The 27204-nt window shown below is 39.3% G+C and overlaps 1 protein-coding gene across 5 annotated transcripts; it reads right to left on the bottom strand.

Annotated features, from left to right (window-relative positions):
* Window positions 1-283: 283 nt before the first annotated feature.
* ACTR2 (actin related protein 2) lies at window positions 284-26998 on the bottom strand. 5 transcript variants are annotated; one of them, XM_068940717.1, is made up of 10 exons: window positions 26866-26998; window positions 19960-20070; window positions 16467-16481; window positions 14181-14396; window positions 9408-9480; window positions 6620-6756; window positions 5656-5805; window positions 5146-5291; window positions 4604-4736; window positions 284-3390 (listed from the first exon to the last, which is right to left on the bottom strand). In XM_068940717.1, exons 3-10 carry the CDS (start codon window positions 16467-16469, stop codon window positions 3220-3222), a joined length of 1029 nt encoding a protein of 342 aa, XP_068796818.1. In that variant the 5' UTR covers window positions 16470-16481; window positions 19960-20070; window positions 26866-26998; the 3' UTR covers window positions 284-3219. The 5 variants fall into 5 exon arrangements, with proteins under 5 accessions (XP_068796818.1, XP_068796816.1, XP_068796820.1 ...); XM_068940715.1 differs by lacking the exon at window positions 26866-26998 and adding an exon at window positions 26515-26650; XM_068940719.1 differs by lacking the exon at window positions 16467-16481.
* Window positions 26999-27204: the final 206 nt, after the last annotated feature.

Genomic DNA, 27204 nt, shown 5'->3' with positions numbered 1-27204 from the left:
ACAGTACCAAGCACAGAGCTTGAACCAGAAAAGTCTCCTCTCCAAGGTTCAGATTTTTTTTTTTTTTTTTTTAAAGAAACTAAGATGGAAGGAGGGGAATCATGGCTACAGAACTGAGTAAGGGTGTTTTTTCACTCTATGACAGCAATCAATGGGGAATGTTGTTATTCTGTCACGTCAGATTTCCTCAGCAGAAGCAGTTCTGGATAGTTCTGTGATGAAAGTTAAGTTAGAGAAAAACTGACAGAGCTGATTTCCCAAAGGAAACAAAGCAAACATAATCTACTTTTAAAAAAATCTGATTTTATTTTTTATATTGAAAAGACCTGTCAATTTAAATAGATGTTTATTTCCATTCATGGTCTCAACCAGTGTTGTGTGTTAACATTGTTCAGAAATGTATAAAAAAGCCATTTGTGTTACATCAGTTAACATCCTAGACCACTGGGGGGGGGGGTGAGGGGGTTTGAAGCAGCTTAACATCAAAACCAGGATGTTCCCAAAAACTTAAAACTGATGAGGCATCTTCTATTCTAAGAGGAGCATATTGCAAATACAACTCAAGTTATTTGGTCTTCAAAAAAAAAGTTAAAACCAGATTGCTTTCATAGCAATATTGAAGTTGTCAGCTGAGAGAACACACACACACACACACACACACACACACACGCAAACATGCACACACACAGAACCACACTGAGCACAACTAGAACACCCCATTCAGTGTTTGGATTGAGTATGCATTCTTCTGAATCCAGGATAGCAATAATTTAAAATGCTAGGTTTTTTTTTTTTTTTTTTTAATATATACATGGTTTCCATGGAAACTCAAGTTACTGCACAATCAAGTGGCATCCATCACTTACGGTGCTGTGAAGTACTCTTAAGCATAAAGGCCAAATTCCAAAACCTCAGAACGTGCTCAAATAGGCACACACCTAATCGAAGCCAATGAAGAGGGGAGAATATGGTTTAGAAGAGAAGTGTAAGGTCAAGGTCTAGATTTGAAAAATCATATGACAGATTGTCATTCAAAAAAAGTCATTTTTTAAGTCATTCTTTGGTTTATTTCCATGATTCTCAACACTGTCCAAAAAGCCCGGAGACAGTCACATGAGAAGCCATAGCCCTCAAGCAAGCCCACAGCATTTCTAAATCTTGTGTATTAAATGTTCAGAAGACTACAGGAATTCAGAGTACCCCCTACATTCATGTCCCCAGAAAATCTAGTAACTCTTTAAGTGCATGCACTGAGGCATGACCGGCATGCCTATAAATTCATATTGTTCAAGTTAAGAGTAAATATAGCTGCAAAAAACCCCACCCACCTATAATTAAATGGTCATTACTAGCAATACTATAGCGACTGTCTTGTTATTAAAGAAACGCAGACATAGTTTCTGCCTGTTTAATTCTCTCAGTCAGAAGGAAGTTGTCTCCTCAATTTAGAAAGAAAGCAAGTTTTTACAATTCAATGGAGGTTAATATTTCCACGTTCCTGGGGTCAATTACTAATGTAAAGACATAGACAAATGGCAAATATATGAATGCATACCTCATACATTCCAAGGTTTGGAAGTTAAAAGCAGATCTTAATTTCCTTAATGTTATGGTAGGCTTGGAAGACCAATCAGAAGTGATATAGTATTTCCATGAAAAGCAAAATAGAACTAAGTTTAACTGGCATTAAAATGCAAGCATTTTTTGCTATGCTTTATGTAAGGCAGATTTTATTGCAAAGATGGTTACCAGTATGCTTGCACAAAAAAAAAAAAACACACCTAAAAAACCAAAAAAACTCAGGCAACTATTCTCAGAAGATGGCTGATAATTACTAGTGACAACTTCTATTTTTCAGTACGACTCAGCTTTAATGTACTTTCTGGAAACAGCATTTTCATCACTGGTTTTCACTTCCTTCCCCACTCCATGTTAAGTATCAAAAAAATCAAGACCGGACAGAATGAACTGTGGATATTTACCAACCAACATCTCATATTCCAATGTTATTTTTAACTGCAACAAATATAGGCCATTCTTTAAAACCTACTGCCAGTGGTTGTTTATAAATATCTGCTTGCTGTAATAAACACTGGTCAGTGAAATATTCATTTGCAATAACTACTTGGCACTAGGTTAATATACTTGTAAAGTTTAGTAGAAGTGCTTCTGATGGACATACAAGCACTTAAAACATCAGACTTTAAATTTTGTTTTGGGGGGGTTTTAATATCTGTAATTACAGTTTTCAGAAGCATTTCTGAAAGTATTAAAATCTCTTCAGAAGTTTAAGAGGTTCCTGTCCCAGCATATCTAAGTTCCTCAACCAAGGCTTTAAAGCCCAACAATTATGGAATAGTTAATGTAACATTCTTGTTCCCTATGCTGAGACAACATGGTACCAAAATTTAGCTACAAAAAAGGGGGCACTTTTGGTTATCCAGATTGACCCTCAACTGTTTGTTAACAGAAAAGCAACACAGCACAAACCTGTCTCCTTCCTCCAAAAAGGACATCTAAGGCCACAAATTTACATGTGCCAGAATATTGGATGTTTCTCAGCTTGTGGCAACTGTGTGCATGCCCAACTAGAGAAATACAGTATGAAAGCCCCCATCACCTTTAAGAATTCTGATAAACCTCAGAAGCCAGTTTAGGCAGCAGTGCATATGGAACCACATTACATTGAAACAGTGTGTTAAAGTCATTCCAGCTAGTTAAACTAGTTTCTAACTATGTTTAATCAAAATTCCTAATTGCAGGAAAGAAAAAAAACTGTAAGGTAGAGAGAGGCAAGAAGATGCAAAGATAACCACCACAATGATCCAATGGCAGAAGCGTCTGTGTTAAGGTTTTCTTATGCTAAAAAAGGCACACAACCCCTTGTGAACTAGAGACAAAAGCTAGCAGCACTACAGCAATAAATCCAGAAGAAAAAGCCTACCAGAATTGCCCAATTGCCTATTGGGAAGGAACAATGAAGTAGACAGGCTGTTCTTGCTCTGTTTTGTTTGCAGGGAAGTGGTCAAATTTAATAGTCAAATTTAGCCACATTAAGCAACATTTAACAAAAGTTACCCCAAGAAACCAGAACAAAACCTGACCTTTGGGTCAAAGGCCGCGGACAGGCCTTTCCATAGCATGTAGCTGAGTGAGTTCAGAGATTGGCAATGAAAGGAAAAAAAGCTTTAGACATGTGATGGGAACGAGCTTTGGGATTTATCGAACAGTCACACCAAGCTTCTCCAGCACACGCACTCCCTTTTCTTGGTATTCTTGTCGGGTCATCCAGAAGTTGTCTTTGTCTTTCATGATGTCTGCTAGAACCGCACCGCCCAGAAACACCATGTGCTTTCGACGAGGTGGATCTTCAATTCGAATCTTAAATTTCTAAGAAAAGAAAAGAAACAGTTACCAGGATTCTTGAAATAAAGCCACTTAAAATTGTGCTTTCTACCAGAACAATGAAATGGAAATTGTTTAGTGAGAAGAATGCGACTAAAAAACTGAAACGCTAGAATAAGGCGCTCTGCATGAGCCTCCAGTTTGCGCAACCCAAGTAAAATAACTACTTTGCACTGGAAATTAGAGACAGCTATTGACACTTTCCCCAAAATTATATCTTCGGTGTATCCGCACAAGAAAACCCCAGGAGTCAGAATACTAAATTAAAGACCGTATTTTTGCATTTCACGAACAGAGTAAGGAAATACTAAGCTTTGACAGCTAAATTTATCACAAGTTACCAAATCATTAAATCACAAAGTATTTTAGAATTATGCCAAGTTTTAGAAAGGTAGATTGTATAGATTTAGAATCTGTTCTAATTAGAGCAGCTTAACTAATTAATATTCCCTTAACCCTCTTTGATGCTCAAGCTCTGATTTCAATAGCAGAAACGAATACAGCCAAATCCATGTGTAAGCTATTACTGTTCTATGCTTAAATATTCTGTACAGTTAACACCAAGCCATTCCAAACAGCTGCAAAAGATCTTTAGATAATACTGTTTAAAAACTGCAGAAGTTCCAGTTCAACATTAGAAACTCCACTGAGAAGAATTTTCTCTAGATCTCCTCCTTGAAAAGCAAATAGCATACAACGTAACATCGCCTCTGTAACACGTTTGGCTGTTGCCTGCCTTTCCCAGCAACTAATGAAAGAGGAACGTTTATTTCACTTGAAGGTGAGAACTCTAGTCTCTTACTTTTGAGTATCTCAACTACAATGCATAGCATGAATCCAAACTTTCGAAGAAGAAAAAAAAAAAAAAAAAAGAAGTATTTTGCTCAGTGGTGACTTCCTAAGGCACAAAAATTCATTAGCAACATTGAATGGCACATTTTACACTCAACTGACCTAAGGCTCCAGAAATCACTTGCTGCTAGCATGGACTGGAACGTGTCTTCATTGAAAGTACAGAAAGTATATACAAACAAATCAACAATATGAAGTGCAGGGCTGTAAAGAACTGAGATGCTGATAGCTCCTGCCAGTTGTAAGGAGCGCCACCAGCATCCTGTCATTTCTGGCTGCTTGGTTCCCTCTAGTGGAGATTCAAGATAACCCTCCCGCACACACAAAGCAGTGACTGGGTACTTACAGAGAGTTTTTCCACATCTCCTTTCAGGACTCGTTCCAGGTAGAGCTGTTTAAGTTCCCGTTCCAGTCGCGAGGGCAGCCCAGGATACATGGTGGACCCTCCAGACAGCACAATGTGCTTATAGAATTCAGACCTGACCGAGAAAGTAGTCTTTTTAGTGTCATACAGTACACTGCAGCACAAGTAGGTACCTGTACTTGCAGGGGAGCAACTAACAACTCTAAGACACAAGCAGTCATTACACAAAGAAAGCTTTGGCACTAGCTTGGCACGCTTGCTCATGCTTTTCCAGGCATCCTTGAAAGCAGCAGCAAAAGCACCGTGCTTCCAAAATTTCACCCTTGCTCATTCGTACCTAAATACCAAGCATCTAGAGAGCCCGTTAAGCTTCAGTAGTCATCACAGAACAACCCCAACCCCAGTAGATATGCTCTCAGCAGTACACATGCTGTTGCCTACAGCAAAAGACGCTCTTTTGTTTGACTGCTGTTCTCGCACGACCCCTGCACCCTAACAGAAGATTTTAAGAGCTCTGCTCTTACCTGGTATCAATGTCAGCAGCCTGGATGGTGTTGAACAGCAATTCAGCCACACCAACACCCTCTACGTTGATTAAGTGAGGCTGGAAGAGAGCCTCTGGTGCCTCAAACCGTTCTCCACCAACTTTGATAATCCTTCCATCTGGGAGCTAGTGAGGAGAAAACACCATTGAGAAGACTACTTTCAGCCACTTAGATTCTCAACCAAGAGGCTGAGTATTGTTTCCTAATGCTGGAAAACTGTAAAGTGTTGATAATTATCACCACTGCAAGAAGTCATTTAGTACTATTAAAAAGAAGACAGAAACTTTTCAATCAGTATACAATTTATTTAGAGAGATCAGGGACCAGATACACTAATACTTGCATACCAAACATTTCCTTGCAAGTACAGTTCCTAATATCGATTTAAAAGAGCTTTTGTTGAAAAATTGTAAGAGATGCAAAGTTAAATGCTACCTGAACTTAGACCTATAAAATTCAAGACGTGAAAAACCGTCTCAAAACACTCACCGTGTATGATTCAACTAGTACTGTGGTCTCCAATGCCAGTTTCTGCTCCTGTTCAATGTTGTATCCCACATAACATAGTTTCTCCTTGATCATACGAACAGTCTCAAAATCAGCAGAATGGTTGAAAGCATACCCTCGCAGTAAGAGGAGCTAAAGTGAACATATTAGGTTAGCAGTAAATGTGAGGAACAGTCCAGTTCTCTTTACCGGTAGATGTGCACATTCAAATGCTTTTATCTTTAAAAGTTTGCTTCCCTTTCGTAACAGCAGATTTACTATTAAGACAAGTCTGTCTGTACAAAAATGGGCACAGATGTTACAGTGTATCCAATAATACCAAGAAGTAAAACAGCTGCAGCATTACTCCAAGTTGGAAACTTTTTTCTTCACTACAACTTTCAGTATAATCTTTACAAGGCGAAGTGAAAGATAACCAAAATAATTCTTATGTTTAGGACTTCACTTCAGAACGTCAAGGCATTCCACAGTTTAACCATAGGATTTGTCCATCTAGAATGTCACTTACATATTTTAAGTTGTTTTTTAAAAATATACCGTCTTACTTAACGACCAGGTAAGAATCACTACATCATTTTTAAGATTGTTTAAAAAAAAAAAAAAGTCTCTCTGAAAATAATGAGCAGAACTGACATAATACAATTTCATTTTCATTTTATAAATCAAGAAAGCTAACTTTGATTTTTTCAGTTTTTCCTTCCCAAACATGGAATAAAATTGCTTCCTATATCTATCAAAAAAAAAGAAGTTACTGAATAATATCAGTCATATCACATGTGATTTAGATAAATATAATATAGATTGAAGTAACATAGAAAATACAGGAGTAACTGATGTAATTAATGTATTAATAATATAGGGAAAGGTGTATACTGCTTTCATGCTATCAGAGGATTTTAACTTGAACCTACCCTGGATATCAGCTTCAAGAGTCTCTCCAGCTTACCTTAATGAGATACCTAGTGATATCCCTCCCAGCAATATCTAACCGTCTGGTGAGATGAGGGAGAGAGAAACCTTCATAAACTGGGCAAATATGAGTCACACCATCTCCAGAATCCACAACAACACCAGTCAACAAACCTGAAAGAATATGGGGGGAAAAAAAATACAGCTTTTATATTAGTACCTCTGTAAACAGGGCAGAATAGGAGAGAGGTTAACATTACAATGAAATAATTATTTTCAGACAACCTCTGCCCCCCCAGTCATCGTTTTGGGGAAACTGACAATTTAAAACTCAGTTATTCCGTTCACTGTATTTTAAACTTAAGATTTTCACATAAACAAATACTTTCTCACACATTTTTAAAATATATTACCTGTACTCCTTCCTACATGCTTAAGACTCTACCATTCAGAACTTTATCCAGTGTTTTGACATCTTAAATTGCACTCCAATTAAAGAGAATACCTAAGATCACTAAGTGCGGGTTGGGGCATAAATTCCTCCTCAGATTCACCTGATTCTAGTTTCTTAACAATGAAGAAACCTGGCAGTATTCATGCCACAAGTTTACCTTGTTAGAATTATTAGGACTTGTTGATTTTGGCTGATGTTTAAAAAAAATGCTTTCGTATATCTGAACTTTGTATCACACACCTAGTTTTTCACATAAACAGTATTAGGCTGAATCAGATCCACTTTCGCAGACTAAGAAGATGATGACAAAGAAAATAACTCCAGGGAAAAAAGTCTGTTATAAAACAATGAAACACTAAGGTGCACAACAATGACATTGTAAGTATCTAGAAATTAACTGAAGTTTCTATACTTCATGCAAAAATAGATACAAAGCAGAATGCACAGTTAAAGTCAATTGGGTAACAATTTTAGTTTCTCACAAGCCACCAAAAGCAAGAAAATAAGTTTCAAGAGAAGATTTCACATAGGAAGTGTTTCTCCATTATTTAAACGCAAGTTGCACTGATTTGACTATGGCAATTTGCTCAAGCCATGTAAATAGAAGGCATGCAAATTAGTTCTTTGCCTTGAATGACCTAAAAAAACCAGAGTGGATCAGTTGTGTGATCAGATCTTCAGATTTATTAGTGATCTGGAAAAACCACAATGGAGCAAATGGAACAAGTCTTGCAACAGAGCAGAGGGATTCACTAAGGAAGGAGCCAGTCAATCCTGAGAGACCACATCTAACTCCAAGAGATTATCATCAGAAATAACTCAAGAATTTCCTAGGTAGAATTAGGTTTTGATCTATGAAACACCCTTTGCCTTAAAAAGGCACATGAATACACAGAACTGCAGGTAAAAGCAACAATTAGTTTGAAAAGAGTTTTAACAGCAGCAACATTACACAGTGTACTAAAAACGAGACAAATCTCTGTATATCATTTTAGCCACCATTACTGAATGCAATTAAAATAAATAGGAAGTTTTAAAGATCTCCCTTTTTATTTTCAAAAGCAAGCGTTCTATTTAGGTGCTGCTTGGTTTTTATATTTTAGAAGGTCTTTAACTTTCCTTTAAATGATAGTTCGGAAAAACATTATGGACTGCTCTAAGTTGTTTCACATCTTGCTATTTACAGAGCAATGAGCGCTACTCAGTAAAATGCATGCACAATTACAGGAGAATTTTCAAGACCGTATACTTACCAGTCAGTTAAACAGACTTTTCCCTGAAAAATTTAGCTATGTATTACCTAACCTTTAGATCACTTGGTGTTTAGGCCCTCAAAGAGGGAGGCTTAAGATTCAACCCACAAAGGATGTTTCCTTGGCCAAACACCAGCCTAGAAATTGGTTTTAAAGTTCATAACTGAATGATATCAGAGCAGAATATAAAAGTAGCTTGAGCACACCCATACGTCAACTGCATCAGCTTAATTTTTAGGATCATCTTAAAGTCTCTTTTCTTCACAGATTCTGCACTAAGTCCCAGTTAGTTTATTGTCCGTTATTTTGTTAAAAAATAAATAAATACAATAGATGTTAATTTAGTATAGCTTGCAGCAGCTAAAAACTATTATTCGAGTCTGCAAAAGTGGTTTTGGTTCAACTACTTTTATTCAGTTGGATGACAGAACCACCCTTCCAGTACCTCAACGTTTTGCTCTTGGACATAAAAGCTATGGTAACACATTAATGGATAAGGATATTTATTTCCTGCTATGCAAAGGTTAAAAACAGCAAGCTGCTAAGAAACAGATGTAAGGAGTCATGTTATTAAGAGTCTATGTGCTTGAATAACTTCTTAAAATTCTGGCTGGATTGCAGTCACTGGTAGAATTTCTATAAAATTCAGTGAACCCAGAATTTTCTTCTCAAGCTGACAATCGTTTATTCCAGTTTATCTACAGCAAAAGAATTAGCTTTCTCTTGAACTAAAAATAATGCAAAGTCACCTAGTTTTGCAACTGCTTGACATCCACTTATGGTAACACATTTTCCTTTTTCAGAAAAAAAATCAAAGGTAATGAAGTTAGAGCACGTTGCAGAAACTTGGAAACATGCCAAAGGCTAAATAAATACAACCCAAGGCAACGACAGTTTTTGATAAAACAGGTTTTTACATTTACGGGCATGTCCGCACAGTTTGTCCATGAAAACAACACTAATATCTATCAATAGTTCCTCAAAGCAAAAACAAATCTTTAAGACAGAGCTGAACTTGCTCAGATTAGTATTGAATTAAGGCCAAGATATATTAATACTATATTAGAACTTCGGCTCAGTAATACATTTATAAATTAAACATATTTATCTTCGCCTACCTTGAGCATACAGGGTAAGAACGGCCTGAATGGCTACATATACCCCAGAAAACTGGTACGTCTCAAACATAACCTGTAAGACAAAGGCAAAACGAACGCCCAAATAAAGACAAATTCTTAAAAGATATTACATAGACATTTAAAAGAAAACTGTATTTCAATAATTTGGTATTTTTGCTAAGCAAAAACAATTTCCAAGCTGTTACATCACATAGTTTCTACACAAACATTAGAAACCAACTTGCTTTATAGCAATAAGTAGTACATTCAGTTTTATACCTTACTTGTCCATTCATGTCAGATGAGCAATGTGAAGGAGTTAAAAACATTTCCCATCCTTTTAACAAGGAAGGTTAATACTTTCAAGAAACCCACACACCAATTTCTGTAGCTTTATTAAGCCATTTTCCAAAGTACTTAATGAGTGGGAGGCAGTACTTGTAGACCAGCCAAGTACTTCATTACTGAAGTGTGACTTGGGAACGAAATGTTTGTTAAAGGCGTATGCCCCTGAATCTAATGAAGTTCAGTTTTTCCTTCTTCATACCAAGGTCTGCACTCTTTATCCAACTGCAGACTAAGTCAATAAAGACCAAACAGACTTCTACTGACAGAGGTCTAGAACCAGCGCAGTGTCATGGGCTGTTCTCAGTATCCGGGCCTTCCTCTTCCCTTCTTTACAGCACAAGCGATAACCAACTTTCTAAAACTGGTTTCAGTTCAAAATCCACTACAACTGAAGTAGTGCAGATAGTGCCACTCAGCTGCTACTTACAGAACAACACAGGTTTGCAGAACAATTCTTATTAAAAGATGAAAGGCAGTCTCCTCGTTTTGTAAACTAAATTCCCCTAACCCCCCAACAAACTAGTTGCAGTGAAGAAATAGGGTCTAAGACCAAAGGACACGCAGTTTACAGGATCTTGCGCTCTTTATAAACACAAAAAAGAGCAAGTAAACAAGACATACTGCACAGCAATTTTCCCCTCAAAATGCTTTATCAGGAACAGGAAAAAATGATTAACTTTTATTATCCTAGCACAAAGAGAAGTTATGGTTTTGCTATTCTACAGCATCTTGAGCACTTCTGCAAAGTTTAGGCTTATAAGCCAATAAAATCTTCAGTACTCCCACTGTTCAACTAAGATATCTAAATATTTTTTAAAGAAAAAAGCTGACGCCTGACAAGTTTAGAATTCTGAACCATTTAAAGAACCTCCTCTGTTATAATAACGTGATTTTAAATGGCTGGCCCGCCCCAAAAACACGATCTTTATGAAATAATTCACTTGATTTTGCAGTTTTTTTAGGTGGCAAGTATAAATGACTTGAGTGAGCTGTGAAGCATGCCAAACAAGTTCAATATTAAATAAGCCCTCTAAGCAGGGTCCATTTTGTTTCGGAGAAGGGAATACTCATAGAGGAGGAAACAAACAAATCATAAATATTTCTACTTCTATCTGCACTTTGTTTCTAAAGCAGAAGGAAGGCGAGAGGAAGAGAAATGGCTCAAGTGTCATCTATGCCATACTTCAACACTTCATTTGAGACTTTCAATCCTTTTAAGGCCAGTGAGCAACATGCAGCATGGGGAACCCGACAGGAGGGCCTTCTTCCCACCTTTCGCCAGACCCACCCCCAAAACTTTCAGATTCCTTCATTCCACAGCTTTGGGGCCACGTTCCCACTTAATAAGCCAAGCGGGATTTAACCCAACCGCAACAGGCAACAACTAATCAGACAAAAATCTGTGTCCATCATAGTCTCAAAATTTGAGAGACAAAGCATCAGGATTTTTACTAATCACTGCAGTAACGGATCTAGCTGCACAATACGACACCTGACATTATGCACGCTTTCAGAGATCCAGATGAAACCAGCAGATTAGTTCACAACCCCAAACTCGCTAGTTCAAACACATTGCAAAACCCTCGAGAAGGCTGCTTTATTTTTTCTCCAAACACCTGCAGTGAGCGCCCAGACAGCAAGCAGAAAGGAATATATAGAGGGCAAGCTGCAGAACACCTTGCCGTAAGAACACCATGCCCTGGACTTTTGTAATATCCCACCATGAACTGGAGGATATAAAAGAAAATTTGGCACAATAGCATGGGCTGAGAACGAACAAGACATTATAAGGCTGGCTAGTGACTTCTGTAACGGCCACCATTTAGCACAGACACAATACTTTCATAAACAAAAAACCAGAAGTGTCTACCAGAAGAGGAACAGTTGAAAGGGCAGTAACTCAGAAAGACACCTAATTTCAATAGTCATTACCTAACGTTACCAAACAGCACTAATAGAGATGGACAAACCTAACAGACAACCTGAGTGCTTACAAAATGAAAACTAACCCAAGAAAAATTCTTCCTTCATACAACAAAGCGAATATTCAAATGGCATTAGGCACTGCCTTCACACTTTATACCATAGTCAAGAACTTACTGCAAAACCCTTTTAAAACCTACACGCAGGGCTTTGAGGTTTTCTATTCTTTCTTTCAAGACATCTACATCTGCTCTATTTGACATGAAAAATGCCTTAATACACGACATACATGCTAATAAATCTAAGATGTTAATGTATGCAAATTGGAGTAGCTACAAAGTACCGCTCTAATTGAGTCTAGAAAGGAAGAGCTAAAAATTGGGGAACAAAGATAAGGAACATTAGATTAGGATAAGGAGAAGTGGCTATGCAAGAGTATCTCTATGGCTACACATTACGCTAAAAAACCTGGCTGCTCCCAAGTGTATTACACAATGAAAACCTAACGGATAACTAGAGACAAAGGTATTACAGCACACAGTGAAACTGAAGAACAGTCAGTGTCGTCTAATGCGCTATGAAAAAACTGCATTTTAAAAATCTGTATTTTATGCCATACATGTGTCATGTGGATACTTACTGCTATTGCAATTAATTGAGTTCGGGTGGAGGGATGAGGTGGGGAAAAAGATTCACTAGAAGTCAGAATGAAGTACAGCGTATATGTACGGACGTTGTATACACACACAGAGCATCCTGAAATGGTCCAGATGACTAAGCTTTACTTTTGACATGCCATTGCACTGTATCGCAAAATGTGGGAACTTCAGAATATTCACTGCAGGATTCAAGAAAATCTTAATTCATTCTTTTACCTCATACTGGCCTGGCCTCCCTTTTCAACGTCAAAACCAGAACAAATGGAGTCTAAATATGTTGCACTTAAAACTAAATGTTCCTAGTTCTCACAGAGCTGTGATACACTAAAAATAGAAATGAAAACTATAAATTTCTGTCTAACTCAAATATACATTTACAAAAACATATTCTAGTTCTCCCTAACCCTCCGGATCACTATTAAGCATCTACAGTTTCTAGACTGCTTTAAAAGATCCAAACACAAAACAGAACAAACGTTTCATTGGACTTTAGAAGACATACCATAAATTGAGATGGTTTGTATAAAATTACTAAGTTCCAGAAAAACTAAAAACAGTCTGTTGTGTTTAGCAGGAAAACAGAAACAAGAACACTATTGTAGACAGCTGAAAAGCAGAGAAGCCTGAACAGGAAATTCAACCATTCTTGCTACACAGAGGCCACTCAGAATAACCTGCTATGCCTAACACACCACAACTGACTGATCTATAATAGATAGTATTGTGGGATGCCACATTAGCTAAGGTAATTACCTAAGGTAACAGGTCCCTCATGTCCATAATCATCAGGAAATCTTGAAATTACAAGCAAACTAAAACGGGAGGGTTTGATTTTTCTTCCACTAAAGTTTTCCCACCTTTCCTTTACTCAACTTCCTCCCAAGCCACTGAAAGGAAAGGTTAGCACAAACATTTTCACTGCCACTTTGCAGACAGCATTACTGCAGCTGTGACAACAAAAGCATTTTAGAGGCAAGGTTTGCAAGAAATGATAAAGGTAAATTCTTATTAGACTAACCAATAGAGTTGGGGTGGAGGGAAGTAGACAAACTTTCACATTCAAAGTCCTGATAAATGGATGAGACTTCAGACTTAGAATCCATAACGTTTTCGTTACAATGAATACTTACATCAGCTGGAAACATCCATGATGCTTGAGAAAGAGTAAACCAAATGCTTAAGTCTCCTCACGCATTACTGGCCTTCAAAATCTAAGTCTTTGCCACACATAGCTAGATCTACGCAATAAGCATCTGACAATCTACATTAATGCAAGGTTCAGAGGGAGCTCAGGTTGCCCAGGACAGCACTGTAAGATCTAGGATCCAACGACCAGGCTTTCCTTCTTAGAAAGCTTTCACTGACGATCCCTAGTATTAATCAAAGATTAGTGAATTGGTTGTCATCAAACTCCTCCTTGTTACGTCTCAGCTACCTCCAACAACACTGCCCTATCTGGCAAACATCTTGCTCAAGCCTCAATTTCCTCAGAAGCGCTACTAGCTTATAGAAGCCCAAGTCATTTAAAACAATCACCATTCATCCAATAGCCAGTAAGCAATATATCTTCGTTCTTGGATACTTGAAGATAAACTCGCATTCCCAATTCTGTGGTTTCCTGGCGATACAGTTCACTTGAGACAAGAAGCCTGCTTATAATTTTAGAATGAGGTAGGCCTGCTTGTATTTGACCACAGTAGCCTTGATGACCATGGCTGAGATAGTTTTGGTTAGAAAACAGGAGAATTGCTTTGCCTCAAACAGCTAGTGGATGTTCCAGTAAAGTTGCAATCTCTTAGCCACACAACGACAGTAATTACTAGTTTCTACTAGTCAGACATACCTCCACAATCTTCTCTCTGTTTTTAGTTGGATTCATGGGCGGTTCTGTGAGTAATATTTTACAATTTTTTGTGTCAATATTAAGTTTTTCTGGCCCAAACGTGTAATCCCAAAGGTGCTTCATATCATCCCAGTTCCGAACTATGCCATTCTCCATTGGATAATTAACTTCCAGCATTGAGCGCAATTCACTTGCTTCATCACCAACCATGAGATCCTGTAAAATTGAAATATAGAAACATGTAAGTGTTTTCAAAGTTATCTTAATATCAAAATGCTCAAGAATGACAGTGAACCGCTCCAGCTTGCGTCCAACTGTGCTCTTAAATAAGGCCCACATTTTAGAATCATTTTCAAGTACTTAAAAAGTAGACTATATTTCATATAGTACAGCCGTGATCCATCCCAAACCTCTTCCACAATAATTTTGTCAATTCCATTCTCTAATTAACCTTAAACACACCAATAAGTCCTGTTACAGCAAGACGCTACAAAGACCTTTATAAACATAGATGTTTCTCTACTGACACCTCCAAAATGCTTTTATCAAATACTCGTTTGAAAAGGCTGAGATGCAAAATAGCACATAAGGGTAGTGGGTGGGATTGGCAGAAGAGTTTTCCATGCATGTTGCAAATTTCTGTGCACATTACCAAAAAAGGAATAATGAGTGGTGCATAAGCATACAGAACAGTAGCAAAAGCAAATAAGGGATTAGAAATTCCACGCTAGACATTAAAAGAAACAATGGTTCACATATTAGCCTATGCCAGTAGGGTGTGAAGAAGAGAGACATCTAAAAACAAAATAACCCCCCGTCTGTTCCATGCCAAAAGTCCCAAGCCAAAAGTCCCAGTAACACATTCTTACACAAATACAACCAAGTAATGCACAGTTTGTATAATCATCTTACACTAATTAAGCAATCCTTTCATTAAAGTTAGTTATGCAAGACATTGCACATTCAAATTAGTAGCACCGTATCTTTTCCTTTCCCACATATTTCCCAAAGGAAGTATGCACAGTAGAACGTAACCTTTGCTCCCTATTATATCCCATACACTTCCACAGAAGCCTTAACTGACTTAATCATATTTATCCTCCAAGAACATATTGCCAGGCACCAACAGTACTGTTTCCATTCTAGTATTACATTCATTTCATAAACCCCCCCTAAAAACAAAAAAAAAAACCAAAAAACTACGCACACACAATCTAAAAACCAGCTGCTTCATACAAAAATAGGCCACCACAGTTTGCAGTTACTGTGGCACAGAAAACTTTGAAGTTTAGGTCACTCAACCCACAATTCAACGCTAGGAAAAAGAGATGTACAATGAAAAACCTAGTTTATATACTTCTGTTTTTTAAAAAAAGAAGAAGTAACATAAAGAGTTACTGGGGATCATAAACAAAATTCATTCAAAGCAATTTACAAATCAAACAGTTCCTCTTCTACCTCCTCTCCCTGACAAGGCTTTTCATGTGTTCTCCCTTGCACAACAGATCATCCTTTAGTTATCTCCACTGTATAGAAGTCAAGGCTCTTACATTTTAAAAACCAAATGTACTTTAACAAAATGTACCATTAAGAGACCATGCAGCTACATTACCTCTGGGAATTTAAAAAGACAGAAACTTGATCAGTTCAAAATAATCTGAAACTTGTTCTGTGCACTGTTCTTTGAAGCTTTATGTTGCTGAATAGGACATAAACCAGGAAAAGCTACTGTTCTAACGCACAGTGAAAGCTACACAAAACTTCCATGTCCTTTTAAAGCAAAGTCAAAGGGCAGAACAGTTGTCCTCAAGAGCACACTAATGAACAGCATGCACACTCGGGTAGGTGGAGAGGAAAAGGGACAGCACAAGTGAAGTTGCAGAGAGGAACCAGTATCAGGACATTTGATGTTTCCTTTGGTACTCTGGTACTCTGAGTAATATTTGTCTAACTGAAATCTGAAAGTTGTTTCAGGCCCTTAGTTTGTAATGTTAAATAAAGCAATTCCTAGGGTTGAAGACATCGAGCTCATGTTGATCTTAAAGTGTTATTCTTGCATCTTGCAAAACTACAGGCTACGTAACATTCAGAAGCAATACGTACAATATTCTAATGAATTAGTTGCTAGTAAACCAAAGCAATGAACAACGTCCAAAATAAGTATGTATTCAAATGTAAAATGTAGGACAAGACAAAACAATAAAAAGCATCAAAAATAACATGACAGCTACTAGTTCCCGTCAAGCAAAAATGGTAAACAAACAGCACAGGGGGCACCTCACTTACCATCTTTTTGTTATTCTACTTCAACAGGTCAAGAAAGGTGAAGAAAGAAGGTAGAAGCAAGAAAGTCAGAAAAGGCCTAAATGAAATTCTCAAATTATTTTAAGTACACAGTAGAAATAAGCTGAGAAGAGAGGCATGTACAGCTGGAAATGGTCTGAGTTAGTGTAGTTAAGGCCAAGCTATTCTCAGGATCTAAGATTAAAATCTCTCTTTAAAGGAAGTTATTGCTACAAGTCACTGGCATCTCATTTCTATGCATCATATGTGGCAAACAAGATCAGTATATCTGCGTCTTTCTAATAAACAAGATTACATCCATAAATACTCTGTAACACTGGAATTTTACCCTGGGCATTGTGTTTATCCAAAGCAGACAAAACCACACAAGGCATTTGACCATAACTAGTTCTGACAATTGCTAAATTTAATTTATGTTTTAAATAGTCGCCTTTAAACACCCAAGAACTGAAAAAGATAACATGAAGGCAATCACCTGTAAACATACTAATCCACATACCACAGAACAAACATGTGGAAAGCATTAAACAAAAGGTATTTACTTAATTTATGGTATCTAATTTTAGAACTGAAATAAGTGATTGTGAAGTGAAGTTGTAACAGCAGTATCTGAAAGTCCCTCCCTATAGCAATCTACGAAGGAAGGAAGATAGGAGAATTAAAGCAGCTGGGAAGCACTATGAAATACTTGAAGCGTATGCACACACACATTGTCCAAAATTACACTAAAGCCATTTTCACCATTAGTGTGATTTTCTTCCTCCTTCGATTAAATCTACTTTGAATCACCTAGACTGTCAAAAGCAATAACTATTGGTTCCATAAAGGCAAATCTAGTTAATCTGTAAATTGTGTCGGGGAAAAGTGCTTAGTCTCCCTGGCAGCTGCCCTTGCAAAATGGTCTCAGTAATAACAGAACTTTTGCGTTTATGTCGTGGACTGTGGGGAAAGCTACACCCCTGCTACTGAGGCAGTCATTCCACAGTCATTTCTCAGACAGGAGCAGAGGCAAGGCCACGACCATACCCTTCTCCCAACTCACTCAGGGCTATCTGTTCCATAGGTGTTTTTGTGGCCGTGTAATAAACCAAAACGAGGGAACTAAGGAACTTGAAAAAACCCATATAGCAGTACTGCAATCCGATCACCTCTACAGCAGCAAGAAAATTGTTAGTGCCCCGCAGGGTATTGGTGTAAAGTGGCCCTGACCGCCGAGTTGCCCTCAACAAAACTTCCCCTTAATGTGAAGCTCTAATCTAAAAGGACAAATGGACAAAGCAACTTGAAATAGGTAGCTCAACAGATGGATGATAACCACTATTTTCATAACCTTCTGGATTCTTTTCATGGAGTCTCTGAACTTCACAAAAACGCCAGCTTTTCTGAACACTTTGGAAAAGTTAAACTGATAATCTTCCTGCCAGTTTCCTTCACTCAGTTTTGAACTTACCCAGTAAGAACTTGCAGTTAATAGCTACAACTACATTTTGGCATGAAACTCATTTGCTAACATGCGCTTTGTAAGAAATCTGCAGGAATCCCACAAAGCAAAACGGCACTCAAAACTTAATAAGCCTTCCTACTGCATTATCCTACCGGGATACTTGAAATATCTGTGGCATGGATTTCTTCTCTTGATATACCATTTCTTAAGAAAGAGTGACAAGCTCTTATAGAGAGGTGCTATAAAACAGACGGGAAGAATTGGTACGTAACACTTTATACTCTCTAAAATACTCTTGTGTAATCCCACGCTCAAGAAAAGGGGCAAGGCATACAAAATTAGGAGTTTATTGGGTTTTTTGCACCCATCCCACAGCAATTAGCCACTTCCTCTTATCTTCCTAATTCAACACTCATCTTTAATGATATTAAATTAAGTTATCCGATAATCAAAGGACACCAAAACTGGCAGGGCAGGTTGTATCAGATCAGCTAGAAAGAAAAATGGCCTCATCAATAAGATTTTGTGCCAATGAATTTCTCCTAGACTTAAGCCTTGTTAATTGCAACATAACTTCCATAACACTTTATTGGGACCCACTTGAAGAAGTTCTCCCATCATTTTCAAGTATACAACTGAAGAAACACCTCTACCTAATATTTGCAAGAGAAGGGAAAGTATTTTTCATCTCCTTGCAAATCGGTGAAAGGGAAAGTGATCTCCGTCCTTCCACCCACACCACCCTGGCTACCACGCAAGGTAAGGGGAATTGCAACATGCAAAAAAAAAAAGAAAAAAAAAAAAAGAGCACTTTGGAAAGGCCTGATGACTTACTATAAGGTCTTTTGACTTACTAATACTGCCTTCAACAGGCAGCAGCAGAAATCAGAAAGTGTAAGTTCTCATTGCTGCCCATAGGCTTCTGAAAATAAGGAATAAGACTGGCCAGATTTTTTTTTTTTTTTTAAACTAAGCTGTTGCTCAGCAAGCAACAGAGAAAGCACAATTGAAAGTTTGTGGCTCTACTTCACCTTAACTGGCCTAACTGATGGCTTCTACAGTTCTGTGTCCCCTCCCACTTCTCCTTCAAGTGCCTGCTTCTGCCCTGCACTCGAACAGGAGCTTGCACAATTGTCCAGTGAGGCAGTCAAAACCTTAACTGACAAAGAAATTACTCTTTTGCAGCTGGACCAGCTCTCTAAAGCAGCTCACCAAATGACTGTACAAGCAGTACTGCCAGCACGAGGTGAGAACGTGTGGCTAGGAACAAGAAGAGAGGGTGTGACCACAGCAGGGCCAATATAGATTTACTAAAGCCTCTACTGCTGAAGCAACTATTAACATTTTAAGTATTACTACGTAGTTACAAAATAAAGTGAGAAAGGATAGCTCCCCCAGACGTCAGGAAAAAATTCTCAGTGGTTCCTCCACAACCCCCGGCCTGGAATAACGTCTTAAGACAAAGTCATCAGAACAGAGAGCCTCTCCCTCCCTAACTTGTGTGAAGTACCATGTCTATCATCAGCAAAAACAAAACAAAACAATAAAAACAATGAAATGTAAACACAACCAAGGTTAAACATCTCATACAAGATCACAGATGATCAACTGTGAGCAGTAAGCAAACAGTATAGAAAGAACTGAAGGTTCCAGCTTTTCATTATTCAGCACTGTCTCAGGAATACTACGTTACAGCTAGGTGACAAATATCAGACGCTCCTGTCAGATTTCTGCCTTTTAATCTTAGCTTCATTTACATACTGGCATTTGAAGTTCCGTTTTCCCCAGAACCACTTGAGCCCTACCTGCTTCCTCCTCCATTATACTAGCTGAAAGCCTCCAGCAGCTTTAGATTAGCCTTGGTTACTTTGCAGTATGTGGCAGGCTAAAGCCCAACAGGGAAATGAATCAAGAGATACTGAAACAGCATAAATGGTAATAAGGAAAAAGAGCTTTTACAAAAGTGACATGTCAAAGGCTGCCCTGACTATTTTCATCTGTTAGAAAGGAATAATAATATTAATAAATTACCTTGATTTCAATGTTTCCCACTTTAGCAGTTGATCTTATAATAGGTCTTCCAACCAAAGCTGGAAAAATATGCTCTGGAAAATTTGAGCCTGCATAGCCACATTTCACAAACTGAAAAGAAATAAATAACTGGGTTAGAATATATATTACATTTGTTTACTATCAGAAACCTGTTTTAGGGTAAAAAAAAAAAAAAAAAAAAAAATTGATCCTCAGATTGAAGAGCAGGTGTCCCACTGGAAACCAACCGGATTTATGCTTTCAAATCGCTTTTGCGCATTTTAGATGATGTCTTGATCCACAATACTGAATTAAAATATCTTTTAGAATGTTTTATAAAGGAAGCGGTCAAATTTTGAAGAAATAGTACTAAAACTACTAAATACAATAAGAGCTGTAAGAGACTCCAGCGTTTGATTTTGGATTTCCTTCCATTCTGTGGAAAAGTTCTCCAACAAGCTGAAACGGATCACTTTGAAATGGATCACCTTTTAATAAGCACCCAATGAGACCACATTAACTAAGCCCTCCAATCAGAGCAAAAGGTAGCATGACATGCATCAGAAAGAAACATAACCACGCGAATTTAAGTATTAAATTAAGCACTAAGTATGCTGCTGTAGAAAGGGTTCAACAGTGAACCAGCAGTGAGACTCTGTGAACAATTCAGATAAATGTATCAAGAGCTTCAGAAATTTCAGAATTTGTTTTACGGCAAAAAAGATATGAGTTTGCAGTAGGCGCTTCTGAAATGTACAGGACAAACGAAGCCTTAGCTGACAGTAATTCACAAACAGGATTGTCTAAAACATGTTTGTTACTCAAACATGTAGGAAAGGAAACAGCTTTACATCACTTGGTCCCAAGGTGTAGTATGCTAAGAAAACACTGAGAAAAAGTTGAGCATAAAAATACATTCACTTGAGGAAGCTCAACTCCAAGTCAAAAACTTTAAAGGTGTCAGCAAGAAGCTACAATTTAAGCCAATGGTAATCAGCAAATTACTCACTTCAGTTATTCTACTCTGATGTCTATCAGAGTTCATACAAAGCAGGCTTCTCTTCTTTAGTACATATTCTATGTATTATGCTGTATGAGCATGGCAGAACAAAATCACGCAGTCCCAAACCATAATGCAAACATTATGCATTTTCACCTGCAAAATTACTGAAGCAACTAGGTACACAGGAGTAAACAGAGACTCATGGGATCATTCCGGTTGGAAAGAACCTCAGTAGCTCTCTAGTCCAATCTTGGACTCACGTTGCTCAGGGCTTTGTCCAGTCAGATCTCAAAAGCCTCCAAGGACAGAGAACTGACAACCACTTTGGGTCCCTGTCTCAATGCTGAATTATCCATTTCAGGCGGTATTAAAAGCCCTCTCTTAGAATTCCCAAAACGTTCACTGAATTTTCTGAAGTGAGTTCTGAGGACTGCCACTGAAGCAATTATCATAGCAAAGAGTACAGCTGATTACAACTAAGTGAAATTCTGTTATTACATATAATATAAAAAGTCACTTTCTATTGGTCTAGATTATTCATCTTACTGCAGTAAAATAGGCACCTGTTTAGGGAAAAAAAAAAAAAAAGTATCAAACCAGTTATGGGAAGAGCCAAGAGGCATTTAATTAAACTTCTTGGACTAACACAGGACCATACCAGAACAGATTACATTAACATGAAGAAAATCAGCACGAATTAGTATTTCAATTGATAACAAATCCTCATTTACTTCAGTTTAAGAGTTTAAATGTTTAACTTCCCTTATCAGCACCCAGCAGAAAACATACAATGGAAGGGGAGAAGAAAGAAATTTTTTTTTTTTTTTTTTGCTTTTTGTGACCATCATTACTTTCACCCATTCTACAATTGCTCTCTCCAAAGGCAGAGCTATTTGGAATATCTGATGAAAGACACTGCATATAAAAATCATTTCACTTATTCTGGTTCAAATCATGTTTTCAGAAAAGGCAAGTCAACGTTTTGCTGAACCAAGGCCATAAGTACTTAGGAGCTATATAGATCTTCTTTGTGTATTCAAGAATGTGGTGCTGCTATGAAAAAGTAAAGAGTAACCACAAGCATTTTTGGATTGCACTACCTGAGTACGCCAAAAGACTTTACAGTTGGTGTTTTATACCACAGGAAGCATTTGAGACATTCTGAAGAACGGGAGCTAAGTCCAAATAATGGTGTACAGATTCTTACAAAAATTAATTTTCCTTACAGACTTTGTGAATTACTGCACACAGGGCAATCACACAATTTTTATTACTACCACAATATTTACATACGCTTGTTATAGACTAGAATTTCACTGTACAGTGGAACCTGGTCAAGCTAGAAGGAAATCCTGTAAAATAGTCCGCGCAATCATATCCTCTAGCTAGGGATCCAGAAACTGTATGAGTCCAGCCATAAGCACCTGCAGGTAGCCCATGCATCTCTATGCTCATATATTTGCTTACTGCTTTTCTCCTTTTCTTTCCCCTGGCATGAAGCAACTTCCCTTGCAGTCATCAAAAACCATGTTGGCCAACAACAGTAACACAGCCAATGACATCCAAACAAATCTTTAAAACTCGTATTATTGGAGCAACCCTCAAGAAGCTCCGCTACCCAGACCTGTAACTCCTGCAGACTGGGCAAATAAATCCTAAAGTTTACATAGCAACCATAGAGATACACTACTAAAGCGACTACTGCACAAAATCATGAAGTGCATGTTGGTGTATATGATTTACAGAGGTATTCTTATTCAACTGTATCTCAGTGTTTGAACGCTGGCCTACAAAAATACTTAGTCTAAGTTCTTACAGTTTGAACTGTAATAGTAACTTCTAGCCACTTTCTATGTTAAGCCCTCAAGGACTTGACACAACTTCTCCAAGCGTTATGTAACAGTAGTATAGGGGCAATGACAAACACTACATTGTAAAAATGACAATCTGTTTTTACAATCAGCCTAAAGCACAATCAAAACTAGAGTTAGTCCATCTGAAGCACAACGAATAAGATTGAGCTTTGACATTCAGAGACTGTTCCCTGCCTCTTTCACATTGGAATCAAGAACCTTAAAAATGACTTTTTTTTTATTAAACAAAGTTTGATAAACTCAACAGTACATAGACAGATTTAAACTCTGTCTCCTCTTCCACAGATTAGAATTTTTTCCCTATGCTACAACTAATGTTGGCGAAGGTGAGAACAAGTTAGCCTCATATGTTAGCCTCCTTAGACCTGTCATGAGACAGGCAGACAGACAGATGATATTCACCTGGTTTGATGGGTTGGTTATGACATAACATTGGTTATTATGGCCAAAGACCTGATACAATTGATAACTGACACGTAAATTCATCCAAGAGACAAACATGTATCCACAGATTACAGATCCTAGACAGTTTTAGATTTCTGACGGAGAGTAAGAAAAATCAGACACTTTCCCTCCCTCCCCTACAAGAGCTCCTCTAAGATCTTAAATTAAATATTATGAACTCTAGTCATTTGGAATATATCAGTTTCTCATTTTCTAATGACTGGACACTAAAAATTCACTGCTCTTTCCACTCTGAATTTGAAATCTCCGAGTTCACCACAGTGCACTTATTTCTCTTCCATTCAGTATTACATATGCCCCTTGGAACAGCTCTCAAATAATTTCAGTACAGTGCTTACTATACACCTTGCTTTTAACACTAATAATTCAATGAATTTGTACATCTTTCTGAGGAAGCCAAGAGTTCAACATCATGTATTTTTGCAAATATTTGCTATACACCAAAAAATGTTTTAAGAACAGCTACTTAGTTTGCCTGTACACAAGACCACATATGTAAGAAGTTTTACCATATATAGTTTCTTCTCCATCGCACTGTGGTTTTATACCGACTCTTTCACTTCCTACTGAGTCATCAAACAGTAAGAACTTGTACGTATAAGTATTCTTTCAAACGAAAAGAATGAGGAAGCTTTCTACATCTGCTCACAAACATGTCACATGAAAAGTCTTAAAATGGATAATATTATTCTTATCAGGACTCTTTACTTGATTTTTTTAATTGATGCAACTCTCAAAAAAAGATTTTAAATATAATTAGAAAACTATCCAGATCATAAAGTAACTTATCATTTGACCTAGACCAGTAAGAACATTCATCTCAAACGCTCCAAGATGGCATCGCCAGCTTCCCTCTCTTACACTGTGTGTTGCAAGAACACACTTCTTGGTCACTTGTTCCTCAAAGACTGATTGCAGTCAAATACATTAAAAACTCATATTTCAGCATGACAAGAACAGTAAGTTTCAAAAGAAGCCGAAAGTTAAAACTGAGTCTAAAATTCCTGCATTTTTATTTCCGGCACTTGGCAAGAGATTTAACTTTAGTCATGGTTTAAGTAAGACATATCACAGTGTATCAGACACTATTCTAATGTAAAGCAGCTCTTCTTTACCATATAACAATGTTTACTATAAAAATGCTGGTTTGGCAATACAGGACTTGATATTCTCAGTATACAGGTGGAGTCTGAAAGACGTATGGATCTTATGAACTGAATTTTCTTCTGGTGTACTTACCCCAATTCAATTTGAATATTTTAAGTTTACAGATTTAACAACAACCATTTCTTCATACTTTGCACTAGCACACAGTCATCTCTGGGGCCAGGGGATGGCCATACATGCATTGTTCTGCTTAGAGGTAAAACTCAACCCAAAACAACAGAAGTTGAAGTGACACAGACCCCTACTCCAGGCACTGTAACTGCAGTATAACAGTATTTGTCGTATTTGTTTATATCCAGGTGGTACAATTCATGGAGAAAAAAATATATCAGATGTCTCTTTGATTTAAAAAGACACACAGATATGTCTCACTGCACAAAAATCGTGTCCCAACTACAGCTTGCAAAACTGCATAAAAATAACCGCTTCTGTCCCATGTTTCATCCCTGAGATCGACTACAGTATGACATTATGGTCACTATCTATATGTTAAACATTTTAAAACAATATTTTTATACTTTTTTATACCTTTTAAAGCCATTCATTGCTACGTAAAAGGCTGTATTAAAGGATCAAATCCTGAAATTACATAAATTTCCAACAAAGGTGACAGTATGAGCATTAAACACTTAAAAAAAACAACCAACCAACAGAACCCTGCCTCCATGTCCATTTGTAAATGGAAAACGATAAATCGCCTCTTTTTCTTTCCTTTGTGTAAATGATATTGCAAAAAAGGCCCAAAGGCTTTCTACCTCAGCACTTACTCAAAAGAATCTTTCTAGAGGAGGAAAAAGAGGAAGACTTCAGAACTGTCAAATCCGATGTTCTGCTTTTTGAATCATTCTAATCATTTCAGATGCTTACTGGAAATGCCTTAATTCATGTGGCAGGGTGTTGAACCTCTTACAGTGACGTTCTTTGTTTCAACTATTCAATCTTTAGCTTTAAATATTTTAATCTTTATTCAAAGTGTTTATTAAAAAATACTTCTTTTTTTGCCATTCGAGAGTTCTTGACAACCTGTCAGCTTTGTTAACTCCCCTGATAATATTGCTTTTCTGGGGGGAAAAATTTCAATTGCTAAACAAAATTACTAAGGCGGAAATTCACCTATAACATCTTATCTGATGCCTTTAAAATGGTATCTTTGTCACTTCCTGTTGAGGCACCTCAAAGCCTCCATAACACTAACAAAAGAACAAATTTATAGTGTGCACGTGCATGTTCACGTAGGGCAGGAAAGGTGAAAGGAAGAGGAGGAAAGCTTTGGCGCCCTCTTTATCCACGACTCCCAATTCGGTGAATTTTGCAGGTCATAAAGCTATTAATGAAAGGACCCCGCTGCCTTTTAACCACAAGCTGCATGACATGCTTCCGTGAAACCAAAAAACTCGCATTACAGAGGGCGCATCTCTGCCTGCCTAAATGCGAAACGGATAAACTGAGCGTTCCGATTAAAAATAAAAAAAAAATAAAATAAAACCGTATTTTCTGCTTGGTACTCCTTACTAAAGGGAAACCCGCTAAAGTCATATATAGGAATACAATACGCGTAATAAAATTGCCACGATGCTGGGGGACGGGCACAGATAGAGACCCGACGGCAGTAAATACCGAGGTACTACCGCTTCCCGGGTGCAAGGACTCAAATGCCCCTTTTCGCTCGCTCCGGCTCAAAGGACACCGGCCGCCAGCCGCCGCAGGGCCCGACTTCCCCTGCCGACCTCCCCCGGCCCATTCATTCAGCGCGCCGCCGCCGCCGCTGCGCGGCTCGCTGCGCGCCCGGAGGCCGGCGCGGGCGGAGGGCCGAGGGCGCGCGGATCCCGTCGGCCCCGGGAGCCTCCCCCGCCCGGTGCACGGGCGGCCGCAGGGGCCCCGCTCCGCCGCGGCGAGCTCTGGAGGCCCCGGGGCGGCGCAGGCCGGGCGCGGCCCGCTGCCGGGCCCCGGGCGTGCCGGCAGGAAGCCGGGCCGGGAGGGGAGTCGCCCTGCTTCTCCCCCCGCGGCGGCGGCGGCAGGGCGGGTCCCGGGGCCGGAGCGACTCACCCCGGTGCCGTTGTCGCACACCACCACCTTCCTGCCTAGCGTGTCCATGCCGCCACCGAGCAACCGCCACCCCAACCGTCACTGCCGCCGCCGCCGCCCCAACCGTCGCCGCCGCCGCCGCCGCCGCGCCCCCCGCCCCGCCGCGCGCGCCGGAAGCCGTCACCGCGCGGCCCCGCCCAATCAGCGCCGCCGCCGCGCGGCCCCGCCCAATCAGAGCCGCCGGCAGGCCGCCACCGCCCGCCCCTTCCCCCCCCGCCGCGTTGCCATGGCGGCGGCCCGCGGCCCCCTCACAGCCGCCGGCCCGCGGCCCCGCCAGCCCGTCCGCCGCCGCCCCTCGCCCCAGCCTCCTACCCGGCCGGGTAGGCCCGGAAAAGAGCCGGATAATGCTCCTTTTCTTCTCCTTTCCAGCCGGCCCTTCTCCGCCACGCGGGGGCCGAGCCGTTCCCCGGGCGCCGCCGGGCCGCCTCGCCCCGTAATGGCGGAGGGGGGTTTCTGGGCCGCCCTCGGTCATCTGGGCCCTCGCGGCCAGGCGGATCGGCTTCGTCTGCCCCTCGGAGTGCCCCGGCGTGCTGTGAGAGGAGCCGGCTGGCACCCAGCCACCCCGCTGCCCTCGGGCAGGGCAGGCCCTTCCTCCCCGGAGAGCTGTCGGCTGCTCCGGAGCCGCTTTCTGCCTGCTCTCGTCCTTCCCAC

This window comes from Struthio camelus, chromosome 3, assembly GCF_040807025.1.
Source record: "Struthio camelus isolate bStrCam1 chromosome 3, bStrCam1.hap1, whole genome shotgun sequence".
In the NCBI taxonomy this organism is placed as follows: Eukaryota; Metazoa; Chordata; class Aves; order Struthioniformes; family Struthionidae; genus Struthio; species Struthio camelus.
The sequence above is the reverse complement of the archived record's forward strand: the minus strand, read 5'-3'. Positions and strand labels throughout refer to the sequence as shown.

What these genes read in the sequence shown, in the direction of transcription:
- ACTR2 (XM_068940715.1), bottom strand. Translation starts at nt 26,562, where the DNA reads ATGGACACGCTAGGCAGGAAGGTGGTGGTGTGCGACAACGGCACCGGG. An exon ending in ACAGAGAGAAGATTGTGGAG is followed by an intron (nt 9,481 to 14,180) that starts GTATGTCTGACT and finishes TTTGTCTTACAG; the next exon opens with GTTATGTTTGAGACGTACCA. An exon ending in TACTAGTTGAATCATACACG is followed by an intron (nt 5,292 to 5,655) that starts GTGAGTGTTTTG and finishes TCTCCTCACTAG; the next exon opens with CTCCCAGATGGAAGGATTAT.